Source organism: Alternaria arborescens, assembly GCF_004154835.1.
Source record: "Alternaria arborescens strain FERA 675 chromosome Unknown contig_1, whole genome shotgun sequence".
Taxonomy (NCBI): Eukaryota; Fungi; Ascomycota; class Dothideomycetes; order Pleosporales; family Pleosporaceae; genus Alternaria; species Alternaria arborescens.
Genome location: NW_021167856.1, coordinates 914,794 through 934,960, shown reverse-complemented (window position 1 = coordinate 934,960; position 20,167 = coordinate 914,794). Strand labels below are relative to the sequence as shown.

The following is a 20,167-nucleotide window of genomic DNA, read 5'->3' as shown; positions in this document are numbered from 1 at the left end:
GATGCACTACCGGGAAGCGCCCCTTTAGTGAGATATTAGGTTAAGCCAGCCACTTATTTGCTAAGCCTTGCTGCATGTCCAGCTCTCGAGAGCCTCTCTCTGCTGCAACAGCGTCCCATGCTCGCCTGTCCGTGCCGCCCACGGCTTCACACCCGTACCGCATTCCTTGTGGCTGCTGTCGTGCTGTAACCTACCCCTCCTCTTTTACTTTTCCATGCGACCCCTATACGAAGTGCGCGTTGCTAGCTGCAATACAACGCTCCTTTTCTGTATCGTGAGATATAGTCATGGTTACCCTGCGCGTTGACGACCTGCACCTAGTGGGTTGGCTCATGATCTACCCCAAGTACGGGCTAGAGTGAAGGTGGGTGATGATCCCCACCACCCGGCCGCAGATGGGTCCTGCGCTAAAACAAACGGCTGTCACCCCAGCATGCATGTCTTGTGCTACCTCACCTGCTCTTTCTGTTGTGACATATTTCTCTTGACACTCTGAGGTAGACATGCATTTGGGGCTCTTATGTGACAGCTGCGATATCGACAATGTTGAAGGATGCAATCAAGAGCTGATAAGCAGATGCTTCGGAGATTTTGGTGGATCCGCGAATGGTGGCGGCGCCGCCATGGATCCTTCCGAGCAGCGAGCGCGCGGGCTGATACGTTGTGCGGAATGGCGAGTACTCGGCTGTCCACATGTCTCATCAAACAAGAGGACTCGCGTTGTCGCTGCATGGCGGAAATCCGTCACTTGTCTAAGATTGTTGTCACGAGCCATCAGAGTGTGTCACCAATTAAACTGTGTATATTTGTAGCAATCAAATAAGCTTCAGCTTGCTTCCTGATGCGACAGCCACCACCAGCGGCAATGCTACGGTCTCCTCCAAGATGACGTTGTCATGTCTTCTGCCGTCCTTGCATAACCGTGCCGTTTTCGCCGTTTGCTCATCAGTTTCAGATCATCGTCAGCGTCAGTTAGCAGACTTTATAGTCGGGCCGCGTATTGAAGCATCCAAGCTAGGATACACAAGCGATGTTTAAGAGCTACATAAGATAGAGGCACACGGTTCTGCTGATATCCAAGGCTAGCTAGTTTCCAAGTAGAGGTCCGCCAGAAGCAGAGGGAGCAGCAGCAGTCTCATTTGAGGACGCATCAATAGATGGTTTCATCGCAGTCGCTGGGCGGAACTCTTCTTTAATCTTGTTCCAATCTGGTGCTGGCAAGCTCAGCAGCTTACAAACATCTCTCCGCCTCTTCCTGAAATCATCGTACAGGCCCTCCCATATTCGTCTCTCAGCGCATGTTCCCTCGTGGCTGCCTCCACAATCCGGCTGCATATCCCTCAATGACTCTTCTGACCACATGACCATGGGAGAAGGCAGCGGTCGATCACTGAACTGAACAATCTTTCCCTCTTTGTACACTTTCTCGGCGTCCCATGTCTCATTCGCACCGCCCAGATAGTCCGAATGGTCGTGGCGCCTGAACTCTGCAGTACGAAGGGCGTATGGTCGGTGTGGAAGCACTAATGCGCTCTCCTCGAAGCGTTCGTTAATGACCTCCATGTCAAACCTATGCATCTCGACCAGCATAGGGTCACCGCCTTCCAACATGCGCTTCTTGAACTTCTCTAACTCGTCAAGACTAGGCTCAATGACCATAAGCGTTGTCGATAGTGGCCAGGGTTTGCTATCCGTCCAATATGCGCGTGGCATCGCTACCGGAGTGTGAGGGAGGAGGAAGAGCTCATCTAGAGAGTCAAGGAGTGTGATCTCCGATTCTAGGGCGATGACGCGGTCGTAGTACTCGAGGCCGAAAGCTAGGAACTTAGTGACGCTCTCATCCCACTTCCACCCATCTACAATGCTGTTAGCCATGTGTTTGTGTTGTCTTGCCGCATGGGTAAGTGGTTGGGTAATACATACTCTCACTACGACCAGCCACTTCAAGAAGCTTCACAGGATGAAGCTTCGCGTTGTATGTATCGCGCGCTAAAGTAAGCAGTTGACTGTCCCGGTCCTGGGAGCTATCTACTTTGGTATCCCAGTGGTCAGGATAGAAGAGAACGCGATCTGCTTTGCTGTCGAATCGAGCAAGCGCTTCCAGGACCATGACTGCATGACAGAGTTCCCCGCGATCGGTCGCATACACACTGTATGCATAATTTGACCAATTGACTTTTATGTTATCGCCAGTTCCAGGTGCAGGTGTCGCGTTGCGCGATGGATACAGAATCCAGCAGACGAAGAGGAAGCCAACTAGATAGTATGCATGGCGGCGGCGCAGGCGGAATGATGGGATTTCAGCTTCGTTCGCGAATCGAGGCAGCTCGTCTGACCGTCTTCGACGCATTGTACGGACGAAGTTTGCGTGTTGTTGACATTTTGGAGCGACTGCTTTGGTTGTTCAGCTGCCAGGCGCCGACTGGTGACGCGAAGTCGCGGAATTACCGTGCAAAACTCCGAGCTTGCGACGCATTCTGCATTGACCTTACCATGCTTCTTTGATCTTCACGCTCGAGCATTAGTCAATCTATCGCAGAAACTTTGGTTGGTCGCTTGATCTGGCTTAGATATTTGATGACAGTGGTCTCAGCCTTCTGTACTGAGTAGCGTTACAGCAGAGCTAATGAGAAATGGTACGTGCAGTAACATGCTGATGTTGTCCACAGAAATCGAGTCACAGCAAATCGAAGAATTGAATGTTGATTTGACGAATACATTGTATCATTGTCGTATGCCTGGGTCACTTTTGTGGTATGGTATCAAAAATCCCAAACGCCGCAGCTGTGCAAACTCCACCGGTCCCGAGATGGCTAACTCTGGTGGGAGACATGATCCTCATTCAGCTATGTAGCACCCTCTATGGCATGTATCGTTCCATCGTGATCGTTGAACACTTCTTAGTGCTAACGCTTACTCCTCAGGAATCTCAATCTCGCCGGCCTTGATGTCGTCGGAGATGTCCTTGGGGCTGCGGCCATCGACCTTGCAGCCAGTGGAGAAGGCAGTTCCGAGGATCTCAAGAACGGTACCCTTCAGGTCCTTGGCCATGGACTTGAAGCGCATGGTGCGGGCAATGCTGATGATCTCATCGAGAGGAACAGACTTGGTGTGCTTGATGTTCTTCTCCTTCTTGCGGTCTCGGGGAGGCTCCTTAAGGGCCTTGATGACGAGGGAGGAAGCGGAGGGAACGACGGAGACGGCGGCTTGACGGTTTTGGATGGTCAACTTGACAGTGACACGGAGACCCTTCCAGTCACCGGTGGCCTTGGCGATATCTTCACCGACCTCTGCGGAACGGATTAGCATTCGTGCCCAGACGCATTTCTTTGAAGAGGTTGTCGCATACTCTTGGGGGAAAGACCGAGAGGACCGATCTTGGGGGCGAGGGCGGATGAGGCACCAACTTCACCACCGGTCGCACGGAGGTGAATGACCTTCACCTCGGAGGGATCGAACTTGGGAGCTTTGTGGATGTAAGCGTATGGCGTTATAGGAAAGCCTGGCTATTGGAGATGTCGAATTTTCGAGTGTTAGGAAACACCCGCATCTGGGTGTCCTAGCTACTCGAAAAGTCCGCGCATCCTCCTAAGAGCCGACCAGAAGGATGATACTCACGCATGGCTAGTGCTTGAGGTAGTCAATTGCTTCTGGTTGTAAAGAGTGACTGCCGTTATTTTGTCGTTCGAAAGTTCGTGAGAAACAGAAACCCGGAGTGGGGAGCAATATTGGTCGACCTGTGAGAGAAGCGAGCCTTGGCGGCACCTTCCCCGTTAGGCGATAGCACCTTCCAATGTTGCCTCCCCGATGGAGACCGACACCAATGCTCCACATTACTTGCCTCGCTACTTTGAGCCAATGTTCTTTGTAAAACAGCCAACACCCCAAACGGCGACATCTTAACCCGAGGTCACAGTCCCACTCAAAGTCACAGAACAATCACACTTCGCGTGTCCAAGATGACGTGAATGAAGTCCCGCTTGGATAATGCGGGAAAATGTCAAGATACATACGATACAACTACAGTATCTCATTATAGATCGATTTCCAACCCTTCTCAAAACTTCCATGTCCTGAACAACGTATCTGCCAGCACCTCTTGCACAAATCACAGCACCACGACAGTACAAACATTATGGCCTTCATCACCCTGACAATCAATACGCCAATTCCATGGTAGCATCTCTCCAAATGTATTGATTCCTCTCAAAATTTAACATTAACCCTCTGTCCAAACACATATTTTCGCATGCCTAAAAAGAATGCTTATTAAACCCAAAATCGACGGATTCTAAAGTAGCTAGCATAACGAACCATGGTACCTCAACCTCTTCCTAAACATACGAAAAGACGATGTGAAAAATCGACTCGCTCCAGAGGTCAACTCAAGTCTCCCATATGTGTAACAAATGTTTCGGCGGTCAACTCTTCTGAAGACAAATACGAGCAGCGTCAGGATGAACAGACAAGAAACATTTCGAAGAAGCACGACAGCAGAACAACAGCGTCTGCACACGCCCAAGATAAACGGAAGACAAATGCTGCAGACGCTTCAACCCCAGCCGGACCGACTGAGGCCAAAGTGGAGAAACTGAAATGGCCGCTACCTCCATCCTCAATACATGATGGTCTGTTGTTTAGAAAAGTAGGATGATGTGACAGGGAATTTGGTAACTGACAATGCATTTCGGCTCTATTTACTCAAATATCTTAGTTTTTCGCATTTTCGCATTGACAAATAAATGGACTATTGTAAGCTCATCATGATGCCGATTAACATGCATGCGGTACAGGAGCTGGCATGCCTACTCTATAGCGACTGGAAACGACAACTCGCTGGTAACGCCAATCAATACTGCAACTCAATGGGATACCCTCAAGAGACCAAGACTTTGTCCAACCAAGACTATGAGCCTCGTCCCCTGGAAATACCTAATCCCTGAGCTGTGGGTGCGTTTTCTTCTCGCTTGCTCACGCTGCTCCTTCGTCCTGCAATTGCCGACACACTTTCACTCCTTGAACTGTCCATGCTCTGCCTCATGCTACTGGAGCTCGACCTGCGCCTAGCACGTCGTGCTTCATCGGGATCATGGGGATTGAGCCCACTTGCTCTTGCGAATAGATTGAGGATATCTGTGAGACTGATGACTCCGCTAAGTCTACCAGAGAGGCTGGCCCCTGGCATGGTGGACATTGCGGATGCAGAGATAGCTGGTGCAACAGCTCCAGTGCTGGCAAGGTGCGTCGGGGCGGTCGAATTGACAGGTATAGGACCTGCCATTCCGGGAAGTGGTGTGATTGGCGAGGGAGGAACAACGATCGCAGGTGTTATCGCAGGAGTTGATGGTCCAGATGATGCGGGCGACGGTGCATCGACGACCCACATGCGGTGCGAGCGAGTTGCAACCAGCTTAGCCACAGTATGTGCGAGGGTGCTGAATGGATTGACGTGGAATACAGGGAAGGAATCTTTGCCATCGTTGACTCCTCGCTCTGACAGGATGACGGATATGAAGTGGATACAGGATGAGCGAAGTAGTGGTAGGGACGTGGATTTTGTCAAGAGCTAGAAATGGAGTTGTCAGCCGCTGAGTACGCAAGAGGGGCGGAAGAAACCTACGCGGACATCCACGTGTGATATGTTGCCGATAACGTTGTTCTGCGCGTCCAGGACTGGTAAAGACGATACGCCTTCGTTATTCATGAGCTCGAGAGCGGCCGCAAGAGGCTTATCTCCACTGAGTATCCAGTCAGTCACATGCCACTTTCAAATTGTGTCATACTAACTTGATGGCCAGGACTGTCTTGGATCCAAGGTTCAGGTCTTTGATCAGCTGTGAGTATAGCTGGTTGACACCTGGGAAACTTGATCGGTTCTCCCAGAAGAACTGCACCAATCTCAACTGCGTCAGAATGCCCTTGACGTTTGAAGTGCCTTGTTCTGCGACCAAGACCCTATGCACACCACTTCCAAAGACCTCTATGGCCTTGGACAAATCTGTTGTCTCATCGAGAGTAATCAAGGGCTCTTTCCTGCCGCCGACCTCCTTCACGTCCTTGAGTGGTATAGGCTTTCCTTCTCTTCCCTTCTTTGCAAGCTCATCAAACGACGCGATGTCGCCTTCTTCGGGGTGTGCGAGGCCGACAACAAGGAGGAGATAGGCGTTCAGGTCGCTGTAATCGAAAGTGCCGGTCGCATGTCGTGTGTTTGCGTCTTCACGCAGAAGGACGACATTAGGAGCTCCGTGTTTGACCAGTATCTATGCAAGTCAGTTTCAGGTGCACAGAGACAACTGAATCCGACTCACGCTTGTCGCATCCTCAACACTGGTGTCGTATTCAACAAATCTGACTAGGTCGGGATCGACTATCTCTCCAAGCCTGACTGATTTCCAATCGCGTCCCTGGAACTTTGGGTCACCGCCCTTAGTTGGTGGGTTGTTCAGGAGGTCTTGCAGAGCTTGTTGTGTGAGCGAAGGTTGCCGTGACGCGCGCGGTGATGTAGGCGTTCCTCGCATGTGTTCCGCGAAGCTCGAGCGGTGTGAAGAGGCCGGACTGGGACTGGAGCCCAGTTTGAGCGCTGTCGGAGGCGTGCGGCCTATCGAAGACACGGAGCTGTTGAGCGACGTCTCCTTTATGTCGATAGCTTCTTCGTTGCTGTGGTCGGCCATGGCGACGACGGCTATGTTTGGGGGAATGCGGGGCTCCGCAAGAAGTGTTTACGGGAATTCGTGGACGAGTATAAACGTGCACACGGTATACAACTATGTGTTCTGGGTGTTGCACTTGGAGACGTGACAAGACCTCACGCAGCAGTCAGCTATCAGTTGGGCAGGACTGTTCGCGACATGTGAAGTGGAATGAGGTGGGGAGGGCGTGCCTGCAGGTGCAAAGCCCAGAAGATGGCCTTCTACCTGCCCAGAGCACTTGGGCCGCAAGCTGCAGAATGCGGGGTGTGATTCGCCGCATGCCATGACCATCAACAATATCGGCCATGATGGCGCAAGGGCAGACACAACCTTGCGGGGTTACAAAAGCACTACCGTGAGCGTTGGCGGCGGAGGGTCGCTCCAAGCCATTCAATGGCGCGCTCAACGTCATACTGAAGCGCATGGACACGGAAGCTGGGGGAACACGCCAATCGCTTAAGGTACATGACTCCAAGCAAGGATAATAATCATACAGCATCGCATTCGTAACTAATCTCATGTCCACGCAGCTCTCAGGCTACTCAATTTCCGCCTATACTAATTTCGTGACCAATTGTCAACAGTAGACAGACAGACATGCACGAACTTAACAGTTTTGCCCAACGCCCGCCTCAAAGCATGACTCGAGTGAAACAAAAAGCATTTCCCTAAGCGTCCTTCTGCTGCTCATAGTTCATACCAGCATCCTGGTCAGCTTGACGCTGTGCCATGTGCTCGCGAATAGCGTCTCCTGAAGTTGAGTCTCCGTCGCGGCCACTGGCAGGAGGCGCATGGCTAGTCGTGTCGACGACGTTGTCATCATACGTCATGCCATTCATCATGCGTGCCTCCTTCTTCTGCTGCTCGATGCTGGACATGGTCTGTGTCGATCCTGAGCTGACAGGTACACTGACGCCTGACATGGGACTAGTCGGGGTTTGTTCTCGCAAGTAACCTGGCAGAGCGCTTGCCTTTCCGACAGCAGGGCTACCGAGTTGGCTATGCTGTCGAGCTGGTGTTCGCGCACCCTCACCAAAACCAACAAGGGAAGCAGCTTCGTCACTGAAGCCCCCCATGCTTGATGTGTCCATGTCCTGGTCCTCACTCATGCGATCGGGCTCGTAGACATCGCTGCCGCTTGCCCACGTTGTGCGACCGCCAACGGAGCCAGTCGCGCTGGCACTACCAACAGTGCTGCGCTCACGGAAGAGTTGCGGCTGGTTGTTTGCATCAAAGTAACCTGGAGGAGGGTTGGCTGCGCTCCCTGGGTTGAGTCCTTGAGGATTGCGACCCGAGACTGCAACGCGCTCCAGACCCGCTAGGCGCGAGATGCGGTCGGCACGTTCAGCTTCAGCAGGATTCCGGTGGTGGGGAAAGTGGCCACGATGTCCGTCTTTGATGGCAACAGTGGAGAGCTCAGACATGGTCGTCGTGACCGAGTTTGGGGTGCCTCTACATGTACAGCGTCAGTCTAACTATCTGATTCAGCCCCACCAAGCGCATGTGCCTTACGGAGCATCACCAGGCGTGTCTTCGCCGGACGGCGGAGGTGGCAGGTTGATCAAGGTAGGCGCATTGGTTGCCATTGCGAAGCGTGTGGTCTGAATTGGATCTTGGTGCGGTTCGTGGAGGGGTTTATAGTTCAGGAGAAGTAGTTTAATGTTTTAGGAAGTCTGATTACAAGTAGCCCGGCCCCCGTGACGAATGACGTAGCCGAAGTAGCGCTTCGAACAAAGCAAGAGCACGGAAAGTTGTTTGCGTTTTCTTGTGATAAGCCGACTTTTTCACACGATCGGGAGATGCATTTCACAGTCGTTATCTAATTGGGATCGTCTTGTCGCCTCATTCTTGGGCGCTCTTGGGTGCTCCAGCCGTTGGCTAAGGCATTCTGGATGCAGGGTCTTGCCCTAAAGCTAAGCGTGCCGGTGATTCGCTACCAGGACAGTGGTTGCTTCACTCTTGCATCCTCGACTACCTCTCAGGCGGACTATTCCAAGGGCACTCTCATCCTGACTTATGCTTCTAATTAAATAACGAGTCAGCTACTATATTTGGTGGAAGCAGAAATCCACAGCTAATCTCGCAGACTCCTGCACACTAGCAACTCACATAACTGTGCAGTTGGTTGCGGGGTTGTCCGTATACTTGTACTTGTAATGACTCTTGTGCCTCCTCTTCTTGTGTCTAGCGTCACAGTATCCACCATAATCGCTGATATAGCCATCGTCGTATCCGCCAAACCCATTATCGTGTATTATCGGTTCGTTCATAACCATTGCCGAACTACCCATCATCGGTCCACTCGTGATGACCGGAGCATGCGACATCATGTTTTGAGGCATATAAGGGCCAGTAAGACGGTGATCGTAAGTGAAGCCTTGATTCCTATGGTGTGTAGGCATCAGAGCGCTAGATGTAGTTCCTGAAGTAATTGCTGGACCTCTCCATCCACCAGACATGAATGGCGCACTTCCCCACTGACCCGGAATCGCATAGCTGCCACCAACATGATTTCGAAGCATTTGGTTAGTACCCCAAGGTCCTTGCACCATTTCGATTGTCTCTCGATCTGCAAATCCGCCGTTGCACATAGGACAGGTGTAGGGCGGTGCGATCAAAGTCTGATAGGTTTGGCGATATGGACAGCTGAGGAGATCGGAGAGAAAGCCGCAAGGTTGACTCATGGAAATCCAGGAGTGACCACATGTTGGAGAATCGTATAGGGTACAACCACACATATCCGGTAAGCAAAGATTTTGCACGAGATATAACTCTCGAATGATTAATCGCAAGACGAAATTCCAGTATTGATGGCGTTTTTCCCTTTGACAAATTCTGTACCCGTCCAAGACTAGGACTTATTGGAGGAAATCGGGATGCGCCTGAGAGGCTTCAGGTTGTGAAGCGAAATTTGTTAGATGGACAACGATCATGGAGCGATGGAAGAGGTGGACGTGAGAAGATGTTGGAGACTGATCTGGTATTGCTGATATATAGTACATCTTGGAGTACCATGTGAAGTATCCAAGCTCTTCGTGTTTACGCATTCATCGGTAGGCGTGAAGCCAGCCACGTTTGCCATTGGACGTTGTTGAATGAAAACTGAGATTCACACACGTTGCGATCACTGTTCGGTCGAAGGCTTCTTGTCGAGCAATTCTGTCACGCGCTTTTCTTCGGCATCAGCATCTTCCTGAGCTTGGTTCTTGATTTGTTGCATGAGTTCATAGAGCTGACCAATTTGTTGGTCTGTGATCCAGTCAGTGGGTGTCTTTGTACCAGTCGATAAAACTTACCGCTCATCTTGTCAATCTTAGCTTTGTCCATCTTGGCTTCCTTCCACGAGTCTCCCTCTAGCATTTGGCAGTATGTTTGCCATTCCGACAGAAACCCAATCTATAGAACTTAGAATCTGTGACATTGCAAAGCGACTGTCCAAAAATGTGCATGACTTACTATTTGCACAGGGTTCTCGACGTCCCTGTGTGCCCTGAACTCGGCCTTGACGTACATGTCCCCAAGTAATCGCTCCTCCACGCCTAGCCTTTTCCTATGCGAGCGTAACAGACGTCGATAGAGTGGTATTGGTGGCAACAAGGCAGCAGGTGCGGGCTTGAAGGGCCTCGATGCGCCCGCATCTGTCGCGGTAGCCAGTAACCGTGCACAGGCTCTCATTGTTGCAAAAGAATGGATGAAGATTCAAAAGATTGTGGCAGAGCAGCTGTGATGCATTCGAGAAGTGATGACCTCAGCCTCGGCTCTACTCTAGACTAGGGTGCTCCTTCCATTCCAATTGGCCCACACCGACACCTCCGATCTCGAAACAAAATCGCGACCATGCTGCCAACACCATCCACATCCCATGTATGTTTTGATCGCGTGTACGAACCGGCTGAAGACTCGTACCTGCTACTCGACACACTCTCTTCTGCGTCGGAAACTGCATACTTAAAGGGACGATTTGGAGATGTTTCCACAACCCCACCGTTGGTGCTCGAAGTGGGCGTAGGATCAGGCGTCGTATTGGCGTTCGTTGCTGCGAATGCGCGCACAATATTCAACCGCCACGACGTACTGACACTTGGGGTTGATATCAACAGCTTCGCCTGCAAAGCTGCCTCCCAAACGGTTCGCGATGCGATCAAGGAACAGCAGGATGGGCGCTCCATCTTCGCCGATGTCGTGAATGGCGACTTGGCGAGTGCTATCCGGCCGCATTCTGTCGATGTCTTCATATTCAATCCGCCATATGTACCGGCCGAGTTGCCTGATCTAGCGAGTCACAACAAGTACAACGCCATACCAGAAGGAAAGAAAGCGACATCGTTCGAACAAGACTCATATCTGTTGGAACTTTCGTATGCAGGAGGGGAAGATGGTATGGTAGTGACGAATAGGATGCTGGAACAGGTACCGGAGACACTCAGTATGGGTCGAGGCGTCGCATACGTGCTTTTGTGTGCACAAAACAAACCGGAAGTGGTCAAACAACGCATAAGAAATTGGGGCTCAGGTTGGATGGCGGAGACGGTAGGGTCAAGCGGGAAAAAGGCGGGCTGGGAAAAGTTGGTGATCGTGAGGATATGGCGAGACATGGCCTTTGAAGAGAAGGACGTTTGTTGAACCGAACAAGAGTAGAACCGAGGAATGCTTTGGGTGTAAACGTCGATACCAAATTTTGCGTCCATATCGACCAAAGATGGATTTTCACCAACCTTCGTGAGAAGTTCTGTGGCCTTGAGACTCGTTCTGTCGTAGGTCTCTGGTTTGTTGTGCAGCTCAGATATTGTATCATCCAACCGTTCAGTCCATCACTGTACTGATGATACTCCGGGCCTAGATCCTGAACCCGCTTCTCTTCTGTAGATAGATTCAGGCTCCGCTGCTGCAGCTAGTATTTACCCAGATTGATCAGAATGACTCGTCGAGGAATGTGAGCTTTCTAGTAGTAGTGCTCGTGATCGTATACCTAGGTGGAAGCCGGATGCTGGTTGTTGTCGTGAAGGTTCCGTCTAGCCGCGCAGACACAAGTCTTGCTATCGAACTTTTGTCCCTTCCGCTATTGAAAACTACACGGCAGATAGAGTTGGAAGAAAGTGGTGCCATGTCCTGGAACGAGAACTGTATGGCTGTAGAGAATCGGCTCAACCACTCTGTTGCAGTCTGGGAGGACGGCAAAGGTACACATATCCTAGTAACCGCAGGCCATGTAGAGAATACAGTCACTGAACATGGCTATGATCAGGAGGTCCTCCTGGGGGCATTATTGTGGACAGGTCATCAGAGTCGGATAATGCGAGAAGATAGTCAAGTGACCCATACCACGTAATTCATGTCGCGTCAAGGCGCATATAGTACATATTCTTATACACAACTGTACATGGCATCATATCTCTCAAGCCCTCATGCTTACTACACTCTACCAAAACTTGACGTTCTTCTGGTACCAATAGCTCCAGCTCTTTCTCCTCTCCTCTTCTGCCCTTCGTTCTGCCTCTAGTCGATCCTGTTCCTCCCTCGCTCTCCGTCGTGCCTCTTTCTTCGCCTCGATAGTTGCGCGCTTCTTCTCCATGAGCTCTTGTGCTTGTTTTATGCCGGCCTTTTCTTTCGATCGGTAGTACTGGCATACTTGGTAGGAGACGACGGACACACCGCACCAGGTTGCTACGGCCCAGTTGGAGGCTGTGATGACCGGCTCTGTGATAGGTTTTAGTACATTGTCCGCAGGTCTTGTTCAGAAAGCAATGGCGACATACTGCCTATTATAGCAGCTAAGCTTCCTCCTGCAAATCCTGCTGCGAGTCCTTGCAATTGACTGTCTCTTACACATGGTCGCTTGTGGAAGTTTAAGTAGTATTCTGGTCCGAGACTCCGTACTGCGTCAATGTATGTGGGACCACCGTCTGAAGTCTTTTCGCCTCCTGCTGTATGTGCTGTGCCACCGGGCATGGTGTTGGCGGGCGCGCGGGGCTTTGGTGGAAGCGCATTCACATCGACGGTATTCCGCGTGTCGTCGGCCATTGTGGTGTGATGGGTGGATTACTAGGAGGTGGGGAGGCAGGAATATGTGAGCGATGAATCTCTACGAGGCTGTCAAGAGATAGGTGGACGCTGGTGGTTGTCGTCGTTGCGAGTGCTGTATCGTGAGTCGCGGCTCGTGGACTTTCTGTCGATGCGGAATAGGCCCGAAAATATCCAGCATGTATGATCCGACGAGATCGATCAAGGTGTGGCTGAGGGCCGCCGCACAGCCACGCCAAAATCAATTTGCTGGGAAGGGGAAAGCGCCGAACACGCTCAAGCGCGTCGCGTCCAACATTTGCCGATCCACCCTTCAGACCTGCGAGTCCCTCCACTACACTCCCACCGCCAATTGTCGATACCCCGTCTTTTCGCTCTTTCCGCTCTCTTCGCTGCTCCAATGATACCCTGATCTACATATTTAGCATTTAATACCCTCTCACTTTCCACCACTACCGCACATCATGGCGCCACGACGCGCAGGCCAACCCTTCCGCCGGGTAGGCAAGCTGGGCAACACATCCTATGGCCCACGGAAACCGAAGACGGTCGATGCCTCGTCACTACGCAGTGGTGAGGGTACCTCACAGAACGAGAAACTCGAATCCACTCGCTTGGCAAATCGCATCGATGAAACCATGGGCTTCGCGCGCTTCGATTCTGGCAAGAAGAAAGTCGGATGGCTCGTCAACATGCACTCGACAACGGTAGAAGACGAAGAAGTACCAGGTGGCAAAGCCGGTGTGGACTTTTACTTCATCGGCGAAGAAGGCGACACATTCAAAGCGACACTCGAATACGACCCCTACTTTCTATTGGCGATCAAGAAGGGCAGAGAACAAGATGTGGAAGAGTACTGCAAAAAGGCATACGAGGGGTTGATCAAATCCATAAAGATCGTGGAAAAGGAGGACCTGAGTATGCCAAATCACCTGACAGGGTACCGAAGAAAGTTCTTGCAACTTACCTTCGCAAATGTCAACGACTTGTTGGCTGTACGAAAGGCTGTCAATCCAATCGTAGAGAAGAACAAGAAGAACGTCAACGCGATGGACACATATGCAGAGGTTGCAAAGTGAGTTTGGCTGGTTTCTTACGCGTGGACTTCGGCTAACATTTGCATAGTGGCAACGGCGACTTTGACTTCTTTGATAACGACGAGCACGAATACGAGAAACGATTTATGACTACTGTTGACGCCAGCGATTTTATTTTAGATATCCGAGAATACGACGTTCCTTACCACGTGCGAGTGGCTATTGACAAAGACGTCCGAATTGGAAACTGGTATACTGTCGAGGCCAAGCATGGCGTAATAAGCATCAAGTGCATAGAGGACCGCCTCACACCAGCAGATCCCGTCGTCATGGCGTACGATATCGAAACGACAAAACTTCCATTGAAGTTTCCAGACGCTGCCATCGACCAGATCATGATGATATCGTACATGATCGACGGTCAAGGATTTCTCATCACAAACCGCGAGATCGTATCGGAAGACATTGCAGACTTCGAGTACACACCGAAGCCGGAGTACCAAGGACCGTTTATGATTTTCAACGAGCCGGACGAGAAGGCGGTGTTGGAAAGGTTCTTCGAACATATCAAGATAGCTAGACCAACAGTCATGGTCACATATAACGGAGACTTCTTCGATTGGCCGTTTGTCGAAGCAAGATCTAGTGTACAGGGTATCGACATGTATCAAGAAATCGGATTCAGGAAGAACAGCGAGGATATCTATCAGTCGGACTATTGTGCCCACATGGATGCCTTTGCCTGGGTTAGTCGAGACAGTTACCTACCTCAAGGTAGTCGTGGTCTAAAAGCCGTGACAATGGCTAAGCTCGGATACGACCCAGACGAGCTCGACCCGGAACTCATGACGCCCTACGCAGCCGAGCGACCGCAAACGCTTGCAGAGTACTCCGTCTCCGACGCTGTTGCTACTTACTACTTGTACATGAAGTACGTACATCCGTTCATTTTCGCTCTGTGCAAGATTCTTCCACTCGGACCGGACGATGCATTGCGCAAGGGTACAGGTACCCTCTGTGAGATGCTCTTGATGGTGCAGGCATACCAGAAGGGCATCGTGCTACCGAATAAGCACAATCCACCAAAGGAAGCTTTCTGGGAGGGCCATCTTCTCGAGTCAGAGACCTATGTTGGAGGTCACGTCGAAGCACTGGAAGCTGGCGTGTTCCGAAGCGACATCGCCTATAATTTCGCTGTCGACCCTACGGCCATTGACGAATTGCTCAACGACCTTGACGCCGCACTGAAGTTCAGCATCGAGGTTGAAGAAAAGAAGAAGATGGAGGACGTAACGAATTACGAAGAGATCAAAGCTGAGATCGTCGAGAAGCTCATGCAGCTCAAGAACACGCCAAACCGTAGCGAACGGCCTCTCATCTATCATTTGGACGTCGCGTCTATGTATCCTAACATCATGACAACTAACCGTCTGCAACCTGATTCTATGATTAACGAGTCGAATTGCGCGGCTTGCGACTTCAACCGACCAGGAAAGACGTGCGATCGCCGAATGCCATGGGCCTGGAGAGGTGAATACCTACCAGCCAAGCGCGACGAGTACAACATGGTTCGTAACGCTTTAGAGAACGAGCAATTTCCTGGAAGGTTTCCCAACTCGCCAAAGCGAACGTTCCAAGATCTTTCGGAGGAAGAACAGGCTGCGCTTGTTAGGAAACGTCTAACAGACTACTCCAAGAAGATCTACCATAAAGTCCATGACGCCACGACGATCGAGCGCGAGGCTATCATCTGCCAACGAGAGAATCCTTTTTATGTTGATACCGTCAGCGGTTTTCGTGATCGACGTTACGACTTCAAGGGCAAGCAAAAGGTCTGGAAGGGGAAGACGGAAGCACTCAAAGCCGCCGGTGCTCCTGCTACTGAGATTGAGGATGCAAAGAAGATGATCGTCCTTTTCGACTCTATGCAGCTGGCACACAAAGTCATTCTTAATTCTTTCTACGGTTATGTCATGCGAAAGGGATCTCGTTGGTACTCTCTTGAGATGGCTGGTGTCACTTGCTTGACTGGTGCTCGCATCATTCAGTTGGCCCGCTCGCTTGTGGAGCGCATTGGACGACCCTTGGAACTGGACACTGACGGTATTTGGGCTATTCTACCAGCAACATTTCCCGAGAACTTTGCCTTCAAACTCAGCAATGGTAAGAAGCTGACCATCTCATACCCTTGTACAATGTTGAACCACTTGGTTCACGCACAGTATACCAATCATCAGTATGAGACGTTAGTAGACCCCGAGACGTTCCGATACGAGAAGCACAGCGATAACTCCATCTTTTTTGAAGTCGATGGACCGTACAAGGCCATGATCTTGCCAACTTCCAAAGAGGAGGATAAGAACTTGAAAAAGCGTTATGCAGTTTTCAATCACGATGGCAGCCTGGCGGAATTAAAGGGTTTCGAGGTGAAGCGCCGTGGTGAACTGAAGCTCATCAAGAATTTTCAGGCCCAGATTTTCAAGTTCTTCTTGGAAGGCACGACGCTTGAGGAGACGTATGGAGCCGTCGCAAAGGTCGCCAACCGATGGCTTGATATCCTGGATACTCGTGGAGCAACACTCGCAGACGAGGAGCTTATCGACCTGATTGTTGAGAACAAGAGTATGACAAAGACATTGGACGAGTACGGAGCGCAGAAGTCAACCGCTATCACGACTGCTAAGCGTCTCGCTGAGTTCTTGGGAGAACAGATGGTGAAGGACAAAGGTCTGAACTGCAAGTACATCATCTCAAAGACACCTAGGAATGCTCCCGTCACTGAGCGCGCTGTTCCTCTAGCAATCTTTTCGGCCGAAGAGTCTGTTAAGAGGTACTTCCTGAGGAAATGGTTACGAGACGATCCTGGAGAGATGGACATTCGAACGATTCTTGATTGGGATTACTACCGCGAACGTTTGGCGTCCGTCATTCAGAAGCTGATTACTATCCCTGCGGCGTACCAAAAAGTTCGAAACCCCGTGCCCAGGGTGCCGCATCCCGACTGGCTTGACCGCAGAATTCGTCAGAAGGAGGACAAGTTTCAACAGACAAAGATGACGGACATGTTCAGTAAGAAGGTGTTGACTAATGGCGACGCCAACGTCGCGAACAACAAGCTGTCTGGAGACTTTGAGGATTATGGCTCGGCAAAGCTGACCCAGAACCAGTCCCAGATGAAGAAGGGAATAGTCACCAAGATGGTGGCGAAGCGCAAGGAGCCTGAGCCTGCAGTGCCTATCGTCGACCCATATGCCGCGTTGCCCAAAGTTATGCCGAGCATCGATCACGACTATTCCGGATGGCTGATGTATCAGAAACAGAAGTGGAAGATTCAACGAGAAGCACGGAAGCGCCGACGACAGCTGTTCGGAGAGAAGGCTGTTGACGCTTCTGATGCAATTGGCAGCTTCTTCAGAAACCAGGCCCAGTCTTTGTACATCAGCACATGGCAGCTTGTTCAATTACGGCCAACTGAAACACCAGGCGAGGTTAGGGCTTTTGTTCTGATCGACAAGAAGATCCATGCTCTCAAGATCATCGTACCTCGGACCCTGTATCTGAACCTGAGGAGCGAAGATCTTCCTGATGTCTCAATCAGTGGCTGCTCCGTGGAAAAGGTTGTCAATCACAGTCTGCCCAACGGCCACCCGTCGATCCATTTGTTCAAGCTTCAAATGTCGGAAGAGACATACGTCCAGGAAGCGAAAAGCATCTCTGCACTGTTCAACCACGCCAGTGTCGAGGGCGTATATGAGAAGCAAGTACCACTCAACATCCGCGCCATCCTCGAGCTAGGAAGTACCTGTACATTCGATGAGTCGCAGAAGGGTGTTCTCGGAAAAGGTCTGGAACAAGGTTTTGATTTATCGTCGCTGCGACAAGTAAAGACCAAAGAGTCATACCTGGCTGAAGCGCCTTTCAACTATCTATATCTGTACCATGTCAGGAGTGGCGACCGCAACGTCTATGCCATCTTCTCGACATCGAAGAACGAAGCGCACATCGTCATCCAAAACAAAACCAAAGATTCTCAGATGCCTAACGTAGACCGCATCTACAGAGATGCCCTGCAACGACGAATGGAAGATAGCAATGGTGAGCCATGGCAGACCATGATCGAGTACCAGGAAGACGTACATTTCAAGACGACGATGGTGACCACAAAACGAAAAGCTCTTCTTGAGATTGGGGATGCTATCAAAAAGATGAAGGCAGACGAGAGCGGGCCTATCATCGTGGTCATACAGTCACCAAATCATGCTCTTCTTTCGCACGACATTCCTGTTCTCAAGGAGTTGCCAATCTTGCCACTTCACGCTGATGAGTCTGATAAGCAACTACCACCACTCGGCTGGCAAGCTTTCATTGCCAGGCGACTAGTGGGACATTACCTCGACCTCGGATCCTGGATTGCCCATTTGTTGGAGCTTGCCCGCTATGGAAACATACCGCTTTGTAACCTTGAGAGCAATGATCCACGCTTCCTGATCGACATTGCGTACGCGCGACGTTTGCAGAAGGAACGAGTCATTCTTTGGTGGTCCAGTCAGGCGAAGCCTGATCATGCAGGCTATGAGAAGGACGATATCCTCGCACCTTTGGAGACAGTAGACATGCCGTCGATCAACAACCCAGGCACGTACTCGTCAGTGTGCATTGACATCAATCTTCGCAATCTCGCTATCAACACTATCCTGTCATCTTCCTTGATCAACGAACTTGAAGGTTCAGACTCTGTTTCCTTCAACCCTGCGGCCCCGTCTTACGACTCGACGAATGATGGATCCAACATCATCTACTCAGATAACGCTTTTGCCAGTGCCGGTATCACGGTACTCCGTGAAATGGTGAAAGCATGGTGGGTCGAGGCTGTGAACGCTGGCCACGGCTTTAGCATGGCCGATGTCATGGTTCAGCATCTCGTCCGATGGGTCAGTAGTCCGGGATCTTTCCTCTACGACCGCTCTCTGCACTACTACGTACAAATGATGTCGAAGAAGACACTACAGCAACTCATGACGGATTTCAAGCGTGTCGGCTCGCACATTGTATTCGCTAGTCCAAACCGCCTGCTCCTCCAGACGACCAAAGCCGAAGTAGGGAATGCGTACGCATACAGCCAGTACATCATCAAGACCATCAAATCGAAACCTCTGTTCCAGTTCATGGAGCTTGAGATCAAGGAATACTGGGACTACCTGGTTTGGTATGACGAATTCAACTATGGCGGTAAAGGTTGCAGCGAGGTGAGTGAGGATGAGACGCAGCCGGTCGAAAACATCATGTGTTGGCAGCTCGCACAATTCTTGCCACCGAAGTTTCAGCCTACCTTCAACGACTGGGTCGTCGAGTTCATCGAGCTTATGCACGCACGAAAACGCCCTGGTATCACGGAAGATGGCTCGACGCCTAGAGTCACGCAGATCCCGCTTCGGCCACTTACTGTGGATCCGAACGAACAAACGCAGATTCTCCCCAAGCAATTTACCAGGCCTCTCTCTAAACAGATGAACGCCTTCGCTAAGAAACAACACGCAGAGGTTTTGGATCCTCTTTTCGCGTCCGATTATATCTTCCCTGAACTTCCTGGCTCGCATCTCAAGCTTACGAATCCGGTCTTGCAACTTGTGAAGAGCATCATGCAAGTTTTGAGTCTAGACCGTGCCATTTCTCTGGAAGCGCGAGCACTGCGAAAGGAGTTGCTGAATCTCTTCGATATTCGCGAGTTCAGCGCAGAGGCAACATTCGTCAACCCCAGCGCTGCCCTTGTCGTCAGAGGCGTCATTTGTGAAGACTGTACATCTTCACGCGATCTGGATCTCTGCCGCGACTCTTCTCTTCTCCCAGTCATTCTACCCGACAGCGATGCCGCCCCGGTCCTTCCCAAATGGAAATGCGACAACTGCGACTCAACCTATGACAAGCGGCGCATCGAAGAACAACTCGTCGGCGAAGTCCAAAAGATGGTACTCGAGTGGTGTACGCAGGATCTCAAATGCGGCAAGTGCAAGCGGCTACGCAGTAATGAGTTTATGGAACATTGTGCTTGCGCAGGCGAATGGGTAGCTACGAAAAACAAGCAGGATATGAAGAGGAAGATCGGTGTGTATGGCAATGTCGCAAGATTCTACACATTAGGTATGCTGGAAGCTGTTGTTGAAGAGTGTTTGGAGAGTTTTTGAGTGCAAAGAGCACGTACACTTGCTGTATGACAGCGATCGATTTGTACGGCGTTCTAGTGTTGCATATCAGTGCGGAATTGGGTCGCGCGGCGTCTGCGGTCTTTCTCCGGATGGGCGTGGGTTTTGATATTGAGTTTCTGGGCTTTCTATGCCACGTAGCATTTAGCGGCGTCTGCAGCGACCAAGTGGGGTGAAGGTCATTCATTTGTCCACCTCGCGTCTTGTTTATCCCGACGTA

At 50.9% G+C, this 20,167-nt stretch overlaps 9 protein-coding genes across 9 annotated transcripts; 2 read left to right on the top strand and 7 right to left on the bottom strand.

The window, feature by feature from the left end:
• Positions 1–1,086: 1,086 nt before the first annotated feature.
• On the bottom strand, positions 1,087–2,350 carry AA0111_g356 (hypothetical protein; the record flags this gene model as incomplete). Its single annotated transcript, XM_028649458.1, has 2 exons — positions 1,087–1,856; positions 1,924–2,350. The coding sequence occupies 2 exons, from the start codon at positions 2,348–2,350 to the stop codon at positions 1,087–1,089; spliced, it is 1,197 nt and encodes a 398-aa protein (XP_028512376.1).
• Positions 2,351–2,913: 563 nt separating this feature from the next.
• On the bottom strand, positions 2,914–3,622 carry AA0111_g355 (hypothetical protein; the record flags this gene model as incomplete). The annotated part of the gene is made up of 3 exons (XM_028649447.1): positions 2,914–3,290; positions 3,350–3,466; positions 3,619–3,622. The coding sequence occupies 3 exons, from the start codon at positions 3,620–3,622 to the stop codon at positions 2,914–2,916; spliced, it is 498 nt and encodes a 165-aa protein (XP_028512373.1).
• A 1,284-nt stretch (positions 3,623–4,906) lies between these two features.
• Positions 4,907–6,671, bottom strand: AA0111_g354 (hypothetical protein; the record flags this gene model as incomplete). The annotated part of the gene is made up of 4 exons (XM_028649436.1): positions 4,907–5,566; positions 5,621–5,738; positions 5,788–6,260; positions 6,309–6,671. 4 exons carry the CDS (start codon positions 6,669–6,671, stop codon positions 4,907–4,909), a joined length of 1,614 nt encoding a protein of 537 aa, XP_028512374.1.
• A 686-nt stretch (positions 6,672–7,357) lies between these two features.
• On the bottom strand, positions 7,358–8,275 carry AA0111_g353 (hypothetical protein; the record flags this gene model as incomplete). The annotated part of the gene is made up of 2 exons (XM_028649424.1): positions 7,358–8,141; positions 8,202–8,275. The coding sequence occupies 2 exons, from the start codon at positions 8,273–8,275 to the stop codon at positions 7,358–7,360; spliced, it is 858 nt and encodes a 285-aa protein (XP_028512371.1).
• A 519-nt stretch (positions 8,276–8,794) lies between these two features.
• AA0111_g352 (hypothetical protein) lies at positions 8,795–9,241 on the bottom strand (the record flags this gene model as incomplete). Its single annotated transcript, XM_028649413.1, has 1 exon — positions 8,795–9,241. The coding sequence occupies one exon, from the start codon at positions 9,239–9,241 to the stop codon at positions 8,795–8,797; it is 447 nt and encodes a 148-aa protein (XP_028512372.1).
• Positions 9,242–9,813: 572 nt separating this feature from the next.
• On the bottom strand, positions 9,814–10,364 carry AA0111_g351 (hypothetical protein; the record flags this gene model as incomplete). Its single annotated transcript, XM_028649402.1, has 3 exons — positions 9,814–9,938; positions 9,986–10,085; positions 10,146–10,364. 3 exons carry the CDS (start codon positions 10,362–10,364, stop codon positions 9,814–9,816), a joined length of 444 nt encoding a protein of 147 aa, XP_028512369.1.
• Positions 10,365–10,526: 162 nt separating this feature from the next.
• AA0111_g350 (hypothetical protein) lies at positions 10,527–11,312 on the top strand (the record flags this gene model as incomplete). Its single annotated transcript, XM_028649391.1, has 1 exon — positions 10,527–11,312. One exon carries the CDS (start codon positions 10,527–10,529, stop codon positions 11,310–11,312), a length of 786 nt encoding a protein of 261 aa, XP_028512370.1.
• Positions 11,313–12,108: 796 nt separating this feature from the next.
• Positions 12,109–12,710, bottom strand: AA0111_g349 (hypothetical protein; the record flags this gene model as incomplete). Its single annotated transcript, XM_028649379.1, has 2 exons — positions 12,109–12,386; positions 12,446–12,710. The coding sequence occupies 2 exons, from the start codon at positions 12,708–12,710 to the stop codon at positions 12,109–12,111; spliced, it is 543 nt and encodes a 180-aa protein (XP_028511960.1).
• Positions 12,711–13,174: 464 nt separating this feature from the next.
• AA0111_g348 (DNA polymerase epsilon catalytic subunit A) lies at positions 13,175–19,929 on the top strand (the record flags this gene model as incomplete). Its single annotated transcript, XM_028649368.1, has 2 exons — positions 13,175–13,785; positions 13,836–19,929. The coding sequence occupies 2 exons, from the start codon at positions 13,175–13,177 to the stop codon at positions 19,927–19,929; spliced, it is 6,705 nt and encodes a 2,234-aa protein (XP_028511959.1).
• Positions 19,930–20,167: the final 238 nt, after the last annotated feature.